This window comes from Penicilliopsis zonata (genome assembly GCF_001890105.1).
Source record: "Penicilliopsis zonata CBS 506.65 unplaced genomic scaffold ASPZOscaffold_4, whole genome shotgun sequence".
NCBI classification, from domain to species: domain Eukaryota; kingdom Fungi; phylum Ascomycota; class Eurotiomycetes; order Eurotiales; family Aspergillaceae; genus Penicilliopsis; species Penicilliopsis zonata.
The window spans coordinates 976,548-990,521 of NW_019208914.1; the positions used below are offsets into that span (position 1 = coordinate 976,548).

At 49.3% G+C, this 13,974-nt stretch overlaps 6 protein-coding genes across 6 annotated transcripts; 3 read left to right on the plus strand and 3 right to left on the minus strand.

Moving 5' to 3' along the window:
• Positions 1–253: 253 nt before the first annotated feature.
• ASPZODRAFT_61761 (hypothetical protein) lies at positions 254–1,963 on the minus strand (the record flags this gene model as incomplete). Its single annotated transcript, XM_022729010.1, has 4 exons — positions 254–374; positions 427–1,595; positions 1,652–1,679; positions 1,740–1,963. 4 exons carry the CDS (start codon positions 1,961–1,963, stop codon positions 254–256), a joined length of 1,542 nt encoding a protein of 513 aa, XP_022582949.1.
• A 2,327-nt stretch (positions 1,964–4,290) lies between these two features.
• Positions 4,291–4,644, minus strand: ASPZODRAFT_14577 (hypothetical protein; the record flags this gene model as incomplete). The annotated part of the gene is made up of 1 exon (XM_022725106.1): positions 4,291–4,644. The coding sequence occupies one exon, from the start codon at positions 4,642–4,644 to the stop codon at positions 4,291–4,293; it is 354 nt and encodes a 117-aa protein (XP_022582950.1).
• A 326-nt stretch (positions 4,645–4,970) lies between these two features.
• ASPZODRAFT_1598261 (hypothetical protein) lies at positions 4,971–5,896 on the plus strand. Its single transcript, XM_022726432.1, has 5 exons — positions 4,971–4,978; positions 5,039–5,349; positions 5,400–5,479; positions 5,532–5,598; positions 5,800–5,896. The coding sequence occupies exons 2-4, from the start codon at positions 5,076–5,078 to the stop codon at positions 5,586–5,588; spliced, it is 411 nt and encodes a 136-aa protein (XP_022582951.1). The 5' UTR covers positions 4,971–4,978; positions 5,039–5,075; the 3' UTR covers positions 5,589–5,598; positions 5,800–5,896.
• Positions 5,897–6,198: 302 nt separating this feature from the next.
• On the minus strand, positions 6,199–7,879 carry ASPZODRAFT_130468 (hypothetical protein). The gene is made up of 4 exons (XM_022722508.1): positions 7,471–7,879; positions 7,328–7,410; positions 6,518–7,249; positions 6,199–6,445 (listed from the first exon to the last, which is right to left on the minus strand). Exons 1-4 carry the CDS (start codon positions 7,511–7,513, stop codon positions 6,302–6,304), a joined length of 1,002 nt encoding a protein of 333 aa, XP_022582952.1. The 5' UTR covers positions 7,514–7,879; the 3' UTR covers positions 6,199–6,301.
• A 980-nt stretch (positions 7,880–8,859) lies between these two features.
• Positions 8,860–9,585, plus strand: ASPZODRAFT_130469 (hypothetical protein). Its single transcript, XM_022722509.1, has 2 exons — positions 8,860–8,950; positions 9,112–9,585. The coding sequence occupies exons 1-2, from the start codon at positions 8,898–8,900 to the stop codon at positions 9,545–9,547; spliced, it is 489 nt and encodes a 162-aa protein (XP_022582953.1). The 5' UTR covers positions 8,860–8,897; the 3' UTR covers positions 9,548–9,585.
• A 2,703-nt stretch (positions 9,586–12,288) lies between these two features.
• On the plus strand, positions 12,289–13,431 carry ASPZODRAFT_130470 (hypothetical protein). The gene is made up of 3 exons (XM_022722511.1): positions 12,289–12,705; positions 12,784–13,022; positions 13,082–13,431. The coding sequence occupies exons 1-3, from the start codon at positions 12,315–12,317 to the stop codon at positions 13,235–13,237; spliced, it is 786 nt and encodes a 261-aa protein (XP_022582954.1). The 5' UTR covers positions 12,289–12,314; the 3' UTR covers positions 13,238–13,431.
• The last annotated feature ends 543 nt before the right edge of the window (positions 13,432–13,974 follow it).

The window sequence follows — 13,974 nt, forward strand, 5'->3', positions numbered from 1 at the left end:
GAATGCCACCGCCTTCTCCACCGCCTACATCATGCATCGGCAGTTTTGGACCTGGCATTTTTCATACAACGATCTAATTTAATAAAATGATGGCAGCATTGAAGATACATGGGGAAGATTCAATTTAATACTACAGTCTGATTGCCTGTTCGAAATACTTGTTCAAAATACTTTTTTCAAGGCCAGCGAGAATCGCAGGAAGTGGAATTTTCAACGTGCATGCAGCAGGTGAGATCTCGATCGACGGTACTATTCAACAAATCGCATGGGTTTTGCCTGTTTTTCCCTGCAAGGAGTGCTTTTCGCCATGGTAATACGAATGCTTGTGCTTGCGTTGAGCTCTGGCGGAATTGGAGCCGTGGATATGAGACAGTCTATAAAGGATTAGTAGTAGTTCCAAGGAGACAGTAAAATGGAACGACGTACTGTTCAAACTTCTCCATGGTATTCTTATCCATATCTTTCAATGTCTTCAAAGCGGCCTTGATGTCTTCCAGTAACGTGTGGCAGCGGTTCATGGTGAAGTCCTCGCGCAGAACGACCCGCATCATCTTGAGATTATTACTATGCGGCGCCATGGTGTACGCCGGGACAACCCAGCCGCGTTCACGTAGAACATGAGCAAGGGTGAACTCATCATAGAAGCGAGATTCGTCGGGGGGAAAGCGGAAGGCGACCAGCGGCAGGCCACGGCCATGAGTGTCGCTCATGATAATAAAGCCCAGTTCTGTCAGCTTCTCGGACAGATAGTCGGCGATGCGGGTAATATTGGTCATGATGGCGCGATAGCCATGCTTTCCAAGGCGAATGAGTTGGTAATACTGGCCGATAACGTGAGAAGCGCCCTTGGAGAAGTTCAAAGTGAAGCTGGCCTGCTCGGCGCCCAGGTAGTTGATGTTGAAGATGAGGTCTTTGGGGAGGTACTCCGGGGAGCGCCAGAAGACCCATCCCACACCGGGGTAGACCAGGCCGTACTTGTGACCGGAAACGTTGATAGAAACGACATTCTCCAGTCGGAAATCCCACTCCAAGTCGGGATTGACGAAGGGAGCAACAAACCCGCCACTGGCCGCGTCGACATGGATCGGACAGGCAATCTTCTTGGACACAAGCAGGTCGTTGATGGCCTTGACGTCCTCGTACTCGCCCGTGTAGGTGGTTCCCAGGATTGCGCAGATGCCAATCGTATTCTCGTCGATCATCTCCACGGCCTCTTTAGGGTCGATTACGTACCGTTTTTCCGTGCAGAACACGTATCGTTCCTCAACGTCAAAGTACCGTGCGGCTTTCTCCCAGCAGACTTGGACTGCGCTGTTCATAATGATGTTGGGCTTTGAACAGTCCTTGCCCGCCGCTTTGCGCTTGTTGGCCCAGGTCCTCTTCATGGCAAGCATGGCCAGCATAATAGCCTCGGAGGACCCGACTGTTGACGTGCCCAGGGAATCTTCCGTCGCGGCGCTTGCAGTGGGTGCGTGGAACAGCCGGGCAATCATATTGACACAGCGGTTTTGGATCTGGGCGGTTTGGGGATATTCCTCATAGTCGATGAAGTTCTTGCTCAAGGATTCGGTCATGAGCTTCTGGGCTTCATCTTCCTATACCCGGTTAGATTTGAACTGGGTGCGTTTGTTAAATTCAATGGCCTCCTTACCATGTAGGTAGTAACGAAGCTTGCAAGACTAGTTTTTATCGGCGTTAACAATGTGATCAGTAATGCTATATTTCTCTCTGGCTCTCACTTTAGAAGCGGCTGTCCATCCAGGCTCAGCTCATCCTTGATCATTCGATACGCAATCTCAGGCGGCATCTCCTTCTCCGGCATCTCATGAGCTGGTAATTCTTCCGCGGCAAAACTGCTTCCATAGACGTTCATGGATAAGGTGTCCTCTCTGGACGGGCCGGGCTGCAACGGCTGCAGGGGCTGGATCTCAGCATCCTTATTCACTTTGGCGAGATGGACCATTTTGAAACGCAGTTATCAAAGAGGTAGTTTTGATTGCATCTGAGGCATGCTTGATGGAAAAGAGCTGCTTCTGCCGTCTTGTCTGAAGCTTCTCAGAGTTGAGTTGTGCCGGGAACGGACGGCTGGGGAGAGGATGACGTCGTCTATACCACAACCCCTCACAATCATATGTTATTTTTTGATCTCGCGTTGCATAGGAGTGTTATTGCTAGATTAATAGATGAGGCAAAGGAGAGACTTGGTTTATACTGTCCAGTGACTACTCTCTTGTCTTGTATCTGGGTGAGGTAATGACCTCAATGGCGTCTAGACTCCATCAGGGCCTTTTGAGCAGCCATTTAATATTTGCCTAGGATATCTCACTGGTGAATAGTGTCAGCAGCTAGTGACTGGAAAGATGGAAAATACTTGGATTAGGTACCTTGGTATTGGGCAATTCACCCCCATTTGATTCTCTATCACATTGTCGTGCTAGGGCTCAGGGAAAGGGCGACTATCTCCTGCCATCTTCGCCCTGAACCATCGTCGTCTCATTCTCTTGAATTATTATCCCAGCCGACTGTCTGTGAGGCTCGAAGGTCGAGGAAAGTGTCGTTCGATTCCATCCTTATATAAGATGTCGATTCGCTTTGATGATGTCGAAGAGACAACCTGCTTAATACCTTAGGCTTGGATTTGCTAGGACGGCCAAATCTCGATATTATCAAAGGAGATACTCTGTATTATCTCGATATCTCTCCGGTGGGCAGGCAGAGCTGCTATTCTTTTCGGCCTGTGATTTAAGCATCACGTGGAGACGCGTCAACGTCGCGTCGCGTCTTCCCCGCGTCGGAGGTTCGAGATATTTGCAACGCCTTGCTTCAACATGTCCAGCTCTTTCACTGTAGATGGAATAGAAGAGGCACTTCTCTTGCGTTCAGTGCTCCAGAACGCTGAACATTGAGAATCAAATCAGTTGTAACTATGAAGCAGGCCGAAAAACGTGCTGTGTTTCCGACAGCGGACTGTCTACAAGCAATTTCAGTTTCTGACGTAGATGAGTTTCAAGGTTTCATATGCTAATACTGAGTTATCGGAGCATGCAGATACCAGTCTCTTGAGAATTGATTCGGCCTGGTTGCGCGAAACCGAGGAACGATCAAGCGTCGAGCCTGAGGATGGGAGGTTATAGTACTTTGTTTCTATCATGCGTTATTGTAGTATAGGGATATATGTAATGCTTTTTCTTCTTTGTTTGCCTTTTTCTTAGATGTTTAATCTTAAAAGTTCTACAAAATACCATCACAGATATTAGTTAGTATAAGAGTACTTGATATAACTATAGGCCGGATCCAACCTAACATATATCTTATCCATCTTGTCTATTTCTACAGCTTTAGATGTGGGTAATGAATAAAATTATATGTATATATAAGTAGATTACAATACTATGATGTCAATAGGATATGGTATTATTATTTAGATATTGGTGTTATAGACTATTCTGTCTTGTCAAGATATAAGAAGTATATATAAACTGTTAGAATATATATAAAGTAATATCAAAGTCTAAGTATCAACAAAACTATCACCACTCAACACTAATACTAAAGATATTAAACATGAATCTCACTGGGAGAAATAGAGTCCTTAATTCCTATTACCAGGTAGTATCTACAGTGTCTTATAAATATGATATGGTGGTATATGCTAACCATGGCCCAACATCAATACTAACTACTTCATACTACAAAACAGACAGTATAATCTTACTAGAGCCTAAGAATATAAATTATTCAATGCATAAAATTATGGTATGTCTACACTCTGTACTTCGTTGATGGCGGTGTACACTGTACAGTCATATCGAGTCTATTGACGCTCTCAACACACAAGTCCAACATGCCCAACAGATAGCCAACATCTCACAGTCAACAGCAGATGCCCAACTATTCCATATCCCGATACTCCATACGCGAACTCCAGAACCCACTGCTACAGCTGCGATGACCCTTTGCAACGGCGTTGAGCGAGTGGAGCATTCAATAGCAAGCGCAAGGAATTCGAAGCAGCTCGAAGACAATGTAGTCTCCTGCCCGGTAGATCGATAGATCCCTGCAAACGAACAAGGCCGAAATTAACCTTAGACAAAGGAGGCGATCACTGGGGAATCCAGCATGCAAAGATTTACTAGTTGCCAGCACGAGGCAAGTCGCTGGGGAGGAGAGAAGGCAGGAGGATGCCCACAAGGATGAGTCAGCAGCTGCAACCACATGCCCTCCCTCGCCCACCGTCATTCCTCTCTGACCTCCACGGCAAAGAGTCGGCCAAGACGGCCAACACAGGCATCAAAACACTGTTTTCATGAATGCATGGGATATGTGGGCTCGCAGCAGGCTGGGCGGTGTGATTCTTCTTTCTCTCCTCCCCACCGGTAATGGCGGAGGAAGAGATGCAGCGTGGGCATGACTCGGACGCCCTTGCAGGCCGCCCTTGGGCCGACCGACAAGCACCGCGCCAGGGTAATCTCCGGATGGTGCTTGGCAGGTCTCGATGAGGTCGGTGGCAGAGGAAGCCAGCAAAAGGAAGGATGAGGGGGGAAGATGGGCGTGAGGAATGGACGCTGCCTCCCCAAGTAGTGGTAGGGAATGGGATAGATGGGCAGCAGCCGGCGACAGGAATGCAAGCAAAGGCACAGACATCGTGCCAGTATGGAGGAGGTCGGGATGGTAGATCCATACCAGAGGGTGAGATCTCTGAGCGCCCTGTGGTCACGGAGAAAGTGCCTTGCGTGCTGCATTCCAGGGTCCAGGGACAAGACACGCAGGAACAACAGCAACATTGAGGGAGAAGCGAGCTCACGGACCGCCGGAAAGACCTATATAAACGACCTGGAATCGGGCCTTCAATCGACTTTCTCTTCATCATCCAACACTCATTCACTTCTCTCACTTCCTTTCGGGGTTTCCAGTCTTCTTCCAAGCCTTTCGCTTCCAAACCACAAAACCGTTCAAAATATCTCTCCGAGTTCAAACTCTCGTTTAATACCAACCCCACAGTCACAATGCAGTTCTCTCTGACCGCCGTTGTTCTTGCTCTTGCCGCCACTGTGGCCGCCGCTCCCTCCAGCCCCATGGCCGGTGGTACTGGTGCCGGTAACGGTGTTGGCAACAAGGGTAACAGCGAGATCAAGTTCCCTGTCCCCGATGACATGACCGTCCAGCAGGCTCAGGCCAAGTGCGGTGATCAGGCTCAGCTGTCTTGCTGCAACAAGGCCACCTACGCTGGTGACACCACCACCGTCGACAGTGGCATTCTTAGCGGTGCTCTCAGCAACCTGATCGGCGCTGGCTCTGGTGCCGAGGGCCTTGGTCTCTTCGACCAGTGCTCTAAGCTGCCCATTGCCGGTAAGATCTTCCTCATCTTGAAGATATTGATTTCTCTGACAACTTTTCAGCAGTCATTGGTGTCCAGGACATTCTCAACCAGCAGTGCAAGCAGAACATTGCTTGCTGCCAGAACTCTCCTTCCGACGCTGTGAGTATTCATATCAAAAGATTTCTAAACGCTTCAACTAATCAACTTCTAGTCCGACGACCTGGTTGGCCTCGGCCTTCCTTGCATTGCCCTTGGCTCCATCCTCTAAACGTCTCGCCATTCAGTTGGGCTCGTCCATTCAGCATGTTGTCCGCCACCTCGGTCTTCAGACCGGATCTTCTGGTCTGTGGTGGCTTGGTCGGTGGTATATTGCGCCGTGCACGGGTTTGAGTCGTTTTCTGCATAGGGTTCCTCTCAGCATGCATATGGTGTCGAGTGTTTAGATAGGCACATGTACTGGTCACTGCGTGTATCTTTACTTGTGTCATGTGGTACTCGGAGAAAGAAGACTTGCTTTTGTTTTACACTTACCTTTCTGGCACTCGCCAACTCTTGTAGTTTGGCTTGTCCAGATCGCTTAATTCATAGACTTGCTCCTAAAACCTCAGTATTATGATCAACTGATCGTTTCCCCGTAAGCAGTAAATTTAATCTAATTCCTTTTCTCAATCATCAAATAGACATCCTCTTACCCTTCTATCAAGTAGCCTCCTGCAGATACGAAATAAGACTTCACAGCCTGTCAGTAGAAGCTTACTTTCCTAGCGATTCACTCTTTTCAATCGCCGGCCGGCCGTCCTCACTAAACACAGCAGGCTCTTTAAAACTATACCCTGAGTAGTTATAGCATACACCTCCACTCACAGGTTAAACAGTCCCTTGGATTTAATCTGAGCATATTTCATTCTTTATTACTATCTAGGGACCTAGGTTGAGATAAAAATTACAATATCAAATACTCCCGATAGATTCGTGCATAGCCTACAGCTTGCTCGAGATACCCTCAACCCACAATGACTCTGTCTTTTTCATCGACTCTAATGCTTCCTTCTCGATCCGTGTCAGGAGTTCTGCGCATGTAGGGATATCGTGTATCAATCCGATGACCTGGCCAGCGGTCCAGACCTAAACAATAGATACTTAGAATCTAGTTCATGGGAAAAGAGAAAAAAACTGGCAAAGAAAGAAAGAACTTACCCCAAAGTCCACGTCGCCGTTAAGGAAAACCTGCCGTCCACGTTTCCCGCTGACGAAAGGCGCAATCTCCGAGAACTCACCCGAAGTGCTCTCCTTTTCAACCTTGATGGCCTCGCGGGTGACCTGGTTAGCGAAGAGGCGGGTGGTGTTCTTCCACCGGCGCATGACGAGCGCGGTGTCGGTTTCCTGTGCGTTGACGATGGCTTCCTTGACTTTGAGATGGATGGGGGCTTCAATGGTGCACATGAAGCGCGTGCCCATGTTGATGCCCTCTGCTCCCAAGCTCAGGGCGGCGGCGAGCCCCTGGCCGTCCGCGAAACCTCCCGAGGCGATGAAGGGGATACCGCCGAGCTCCTGGCGTGCCCGGCTCAGCAGGATAAAGTTGGTGATGTCGTGTTCGCCGACGTGGCCCGCACATTCGAAGCCGTCGATCGACAGGAAATCCACGCCCAGCTTCACCGCGGATTTCGCGTGCCGGATCGTCGTGCATTTGTGCAGGATGGTCGTCCCCGCCTGCTTGAGTTGCGCGATCACAGGGCCAGGGTTGTTGCCTGCCGTCTCTACAATCTTCACGCCTTCTTCGATGATGACCTGTGCGTACGCTCCGTAGTCGGGGGGAACCAGCGCGGGCAGCAGAGTCAGGTTTACCCCGAACGGCTTCTTGGTCATGCTCCTGCATTTGCGGATCTCCTTTCTCAGGTCTTCGGGTGTGGGTTGTGTGAGGGCCGTAAGCTATAGATTCATTAACCACTTGACCAAAGTTTTATATCAACACCCATGCAATTTAAGAAAAAAAAGGGAGAGACACACGATGCCTAGCCCACCTGCATTGCTCACTGCCGCGGCCAGTTCAGAGTAACCGACCCATTGCATCCCACCTTGCACCACAGGAACTAGAAAATAATCAACCAAGTGCTCTCAAAACAGGGTAGATGGCTTATTTTTTCTCGTACTTGAGATCCCTAGCTTCCGGGTGAGAGCTGTGTTGAAAGGCATAGTTATTGCCGAGGAGTGAGATAAAGAGGCAGTGACGTCAACGGGATTTGCAGCACCAGGAACACAAGTCTAATTTTTGACACTTATTCGTTCAATCGACACGTATCTTAGTGAGGTCGTGTACTGACTCGTCGAGATATCTTGCTCGAGAAATGTGGTGTTGGAATGTTGCCTCTAAATAGTAAATACCATCCCCGTCCAGGTGACAGTAAGTTGCCGAGGTTGATGACCGGCTGTAACTAGTGAGAGGAGATCATCTATCAACAAGGGAACGCCACAAATTGGACGAGCTAAAGGCCATGGAACTTCAGGATTATTATCAGAATAGATCTTGCCAGGTCATAACGCAATTATACAGCGGATGGAGAGCGCTCTGTTGACAGGCGTGAAGAGAGAAGAGTCCAAGAGCCTGAGGCTGGAGCAGCAGCATGTGATCTGGGGACAGTCACTGTAGGACAATCTTCAGACGCTCAGTAATTACGTAGGAGATGCTACGAAGTACAAGAGTATTAAATAGCACCTAGACGCTGGGATATCAAATAGATCATATTGATTGATTTTGAAGATAAAACTCGGGAAGTCGAGTTCAATCTATCGAGACAAGAGGTTCCCATTGAGATTTTTCTACCAAGCAATCCACTGAAAGCAGGAACCGGTGTAGATCGAATCCCTGAATAGAATCTCTGATAGTCTACGGCGTACGGTATTCAAGCTTGATATCTTTCAAGTCATGTCGCCTTGATATGAAACCCATTTGTCTCATGGAAAGAAAAGAATGGGCGATTAACGACGGGCGTCCTTCTCAGGATCTCGCTGGGTGCCTCTGCAGTCGCGACAGAAAGCCGAAACTAGTGAGACAATGCTCGTCACGTCGGTGTCATCCCAGAAACACAGCAGAGCTGCCAACCGGTCGCCGACGTGGAGGAGAGACCCATGGAGAAGGAGAAGAGGAAAAGGAGGAGGAAGCTGGAAAACACACAAAAAGAAAAATCCAAGCTCGGCTGGTGGTCACGGGATCGGAAGATGGATCTTCCGTCTGTGGTAATGTCGCAGCTCTGATTGGCCCGTTTTGTCCGCGAAAGTCCCTGTCCACGTGACTTACCTCTTTCACGCCCGAGGTTGCCCGTCCCGTGATTCCGAAGCGTCGGGTTCTTTCTGGGAGAAAGAAGGACAGGACGAACTTCCAACAAGAGAACTCTCCCCTCTGCCACCGCCCCTAGTTTCGCGGACGTGCTTTGCTTTTGAAAGATGATTTCTCAGAAGGTCGCTCAGCAGTCGCTGCGGCGGTGTATATTTGCCCACTATCCCTCTGTGTTGCAGGTATGCTAACTAGGTTTCGATGGCAGTCGCCGTCCAGCAGCCGTATGCCATGCGCTGGGCGATGATGAACTCCGCCTCTCCCGTGGCTGTCGCGATGGGCAGAAACATGCAGATCAGGTCAGTCGCGTGCCAGAATCACCCAGCTGTCTTATACCTTCTCCCTCGGACCCCCGTCAATCGAATATCTACGTCATGTCGTGTTCAATTAAAGAATTGAATAATCCACGGAACACGCAATCATCCCGTGTGTATATACGACCATACTAACCAGTTGATAGACCGGCTACCTCCGCCGCCAACCTCGCCGATCCCACCAAGATCCTCCCCCAGCAGCGCCTTAACCGCCCCGTCGCCCCCCATCTGACCATCTACCGCCCCCAGGTCACCTGGGTCCTCTCCTCGCTGAACCGTATCACTGGCTTCGCTCTGTCCGGCTCTCTCTACCTCTTTGCCTCTGCCTACCTCGTTGCTCCCCTGTTCGGCTGGCACCTCGAGTCTGCCTCCCTGGCTGCCGCGTTCGGCGCCCTCCCGCTCATCGCCAAGGTGCTGATCAAGAGCACCGTCGCTCTGCCCTTCACCTTCCACAGCCTGAACGGTATCCGCCACTTGATGTGGGATCTCGGCCGGGGTCTTACCAACCAGCAGGTTATTAAGACCGGGTGGACTGTTGTCGGTTTGAGCGTTGTCAGCGCCCTGGCTATTGCGTTTATGTGATTTGGCTTTCTTTTTTTCATTCTTTTTTTTTTCTTTTTGTATACTTGATGCTTTTGCAGGGAACTGTCCTTCAAGTCTCCTTTTGGTTTCTGTTTCAAAACTGTTCATATAGGCTCCACAATGCTAGAATTCTTTCTTACTAATTCAAAGCGAAGCGTATTCTTCGTGAGGCATGGTGATGAGATTGTAATTTGATATCAAAGATTGTATTATCACATTATGTCTAGCTTATCGCCCCTCGATGTCTTCCTTTCAACAATTTCACTCTTCAAGCATCCAACGCAACAGTCTAAATATGGATCACAGGCAAATCGAAGTCGATGCAGTATTTTCAAGACAGTTCTATCTCTTTATAAGCCCGACTAGAAACAGAGTTGGATGTATTTATCAGGTCTATAATTGTCAGCTATGGTTGAATTTTTCCAGGAAGAAAGAGTGAGGTATTCACGCACGAAAGTACTGTCCCTGGTTCGCTATGCTGGGCTTGGAGGGGGGTTCGGAGGGCATGGTCTAGGTGAAGGGGGATCTTGTACAGAACTGGCAACGTCGCTAGCGGGGACATATCGGTTGCCATTCAGCGGATTGCACATCGAGCTGCAAAATGAGGGGTTGGAACTGGTGCTGGCCATGATTCTCGCAGGAAATCCAAAGAGCCAGGGCTGAGAACAGAAAGTATATGTAAATTGTCTTTATACAAGTCTTGTTTTCTGTCTTGGGAACTCAAAGAGTTGTTTGTGGAACTTCTGGTAGCCCGTGATAATGTCCCGGCAATTTCAGGGATGTATAGATTTGAGGTCTATCGAAGAGCAGACTTCCCCTCGTTCTTATACTTTCCTAAGAAGCAAGACGAACGACTCTCAAAGTAAACCCTGGCGGTGTTTTTGTGGAATGCGTATTGCTTTGCCCTTCTGCCTTCCTCCTCGGAGTCAGAGGTACACCGCCACGGCAAGAGGCCGTTGCCTCCCGTCCTTGATGACCTATTTCGACAGCTTCACGGCCATAGATCCGGCTGAAATCGGTACCTTGAGGGGAAGAGAGAGGAGGGCAGTTGCCCTGCAGGGTCCCGTTGAGGTGCGGAGAGGGAATGTGTGAGACCGTAACGTTTGCTCTCCGCATTTGGTCTCCCGTCGTATGCTCTGAATGGCGAATAACCATTCAATTCTGCAGCCCGGTCTGCGGGCAATCTTCGACACCACGGGAAGAAGAGTGATACTCGCCCCAGTCGTGCCGACCAACCGAGGTGGGTCGAAGTCACACAAACGAGCTGGACAACTCAATCTCCGGTTCCCTGCATGGAAGAGATCAAACTAGGCAAAGAATCCCATCCACACATCTCTTAGCTGGAGTGAGAGGTCGAAAACGAGTCTACGTTCGACTCGTGTGTGATATATTAGCATGTACATGTCTTTTCAAACCGACGTGAGAGACCTTTCCGATAGTCTTTCGTCGGGTAGCATTTGAGAAGTGATCGACTTGGGACAAAAGCTTCCATTGCCCGGGAATTTTGACGGTGCACCATGGCCAAATGCTTCTTTCAATTAGCCTGACAGATCCTCGCATTGAGCTTGCTCGACCCTGCACTGTGGCTGTGAGCAGAAAGTTCTCAATGGGGGAAATATAGCTGGCGAGAGCAAAGCCAGCGTCAACAGCCCCAATGGAATCACTTCTACCCTAGTATCTCAACACGTGGATATCTTCGCAGTCCACTGGAGTTGTACAGCAAGGGTACTCCCCTGGCTTTTAGTGTAATCGCCGACTTTAGATGAGGAAGGCGTGGCGGTTGACTGTCATCCTCGGAAGTCGTGCTAGCCAGCTTATTTTCAAGGATGTCAGCGGGTGTACTCAAACGATTCCCACAGATATCCTGTGTGCTGATCACTCTTAAAAATATATATATATTTTGCTGTTATCCACGTTGTCTTTGTACGCGAATTGCAGGACTAGGACTCTAATCTGTCGAGGTGTGTTCTTGCATCCACCTACCTTTTATTTGCCTCACACGACCTTGGCACAGAAGCTATCCGTTAGTGAGAAAGTTAAGCAGCTGGCTTAATTCCACCCTCATCTTGGCGTGTAGCCTGAGCAACGGCTCTAGTGCTAGTATAGAGAGCCCCTGAAGCAGCGAAGGTAGGAGCAATCAAACATGCCAAATATTCTAGAGCCGTGCTTCTTTGAGAAGATTGACAGCGTTGTCAAGCAATGAGACTAGGTAGCTGTGACATGAAAGGACTCAAGCTTCCGGTAATGCGGTGTAGCTTTCGACGTCTAGTCCGACTTCCTTATACAGTGAGGTGCTCAAGGAACGGTGGGAGTAGCATTGAACCTCATATGTAATGAACGGTCCTCGGAAGACGCCATACACCTTGGTGTCTAACCCATAGCCGTAGTCTGATGTAGCTTTCCTTGTCCTTCTCTATTGTCTGGAAAGACAAGCGTAGTGTGTTGACCGCTCCGATATGGTATTTGCAGAGGAGCAAGTATGCTGATGACAGTTTAAAAGAAGGCAAAGTAGCTCCATTCGCATCAAGGGAGTCCTGGATATCCATCAACGAATTGAGTCACATTTTTTCCCGGATGACGAGTGGTCAAGAAATAGGCAAGAAACAGGCAAGAAGTAGGAAATTGTGATGGTTCATCTGCGAGAGGCCGGGGAGTTGCCGTCCCAAATAGGACTAGCGCTGAATCTCCGAAATTCTTCCCTCGATCTTCCCTTTCGGCGGCCGCGACAAACTTCTGACGGCGATGATCATTACAGCAATTCACCATCATGGCTGCTAAACTATCTTCTCGTGTGTCCACGTCCGTGGCCTGCTCTTCCTGCCGTTTTCTCGCGGTGCCCAGCGCGATTACCCAACGGAGCTTCTCAACATCAACGAGACTGGCTTCGGAGGAGCCACCTACACGCAGCCCGGAGAGACAGCCTCCTCGATGGTCGCACACGCCCCCCACGGCAAAGGCTCCGTTTAGCTTGCACATTGGATCGAAGCGGCCTGACTTCTACGTCAACTCGGACCCGAAATTGCTCGACCAGTTCTATGTCCGGATGCTGGGCGAGGGCGGTCACAAGCTGCTGTCGGAGGAGACCAAATGGCTTGCGGTCACACACAAGAGCTTCGATCAGGGGCGAAGGGGGTTTAATGACCGTTTAGCGTATTTAGGTATGTGTGCTGGGCTCGACACCATGGCGTACGACTCCACGTGGTACCATCATACTGATACGTCCCGATGAACAACAGGGAAGCGCATTGTCCAGTTGCAAACCTCGCTTGCTCTGGTTCAGGACGGATCGACTGTTATCACTCAGAATGCAGCCGTGCCCGATACCTTTAACCGGACGCCTTTCACACACCCGGCATTAGACGGCTTGAATAACCTGGACGCTGATGCCAAGGCATACCAGACCAGCAAAGAGAAGCTTGCAGCGCTTGGAATGAAGTACGGACTGCAGAAGGTTATGAGATGGGCTCCGCGCAAGGTGAGAAACTTCCGTTGCCCTTGGCCTCCTACAAGATAACTTACATCCCTTCTCTGTAGCCTTACCAGCTTCAAGCCTCTGGAATCGACCTAGTCCTGGCGCACACCCTGTATTCTATTGTGGGTGCTATAGCTCTCGAGCAGGGCGGTCAAATGGCCAACAAAGTGGCACGGGAAAAGATACTGGCACCGCTGGGCGTGAGAATCGTTGCATAGAACAACGATACTGAACCTGAATGTCTGTCTTGAAGGAATCGGCCGTGGTGAGCATTTTTCCAGGCGTTCTTGCTGTGTTTCCCACTGTTTTTTTCTTGAATATGTACTACCTACCCATCTCTTTTTTGCGAGGACTCCTGGTTCGCCATTTATGTACATGTACTTTTATTCCTTCCGGCGAAGGTTCCTCAAGAGAAGTCTCTCCACCACCGATACAGCATGGCGACAACAGATAGAAAAGTGATTCCGTAGATACAGTCTACGATTGAAAATATATATTTAAATAAATAAGAGATCAGCAGGAACATTCTTATTATTATTATTAGATATGTACGGTTCCTCTGACACCGCCCGAGTAACAGTAAGCAAAATACACGGCCAGCTCTTATGGAACCCTCAGTTATGATTGTAGTCTCCGCACCTTCAGTATCGCAAGTAAGCAAAGAGAGAAATAGCCGGACGACCCGACAGAAAGTCGGATCGATGGCAAATACTGACTTGCACTGTCTATCGAGGGCGTGATTTCTGAATAAGAAAGAAAAAGAAGAAAGGAAAAAAATTGAGCAGAAGAAAATCCGCTTTTCTTTTCGGCGACGGATACGCGCTAGACCACCTTGGGACTCGCGGGGCAGCTAGCCCGTATGTGGGAAATAAGTGAGCCTCAGGCCAAAACGGGTGACCGCCCTCCACAGTCCGAGCCAGATATCGGCCCTGATCACGACGACAACGAGAAAGAG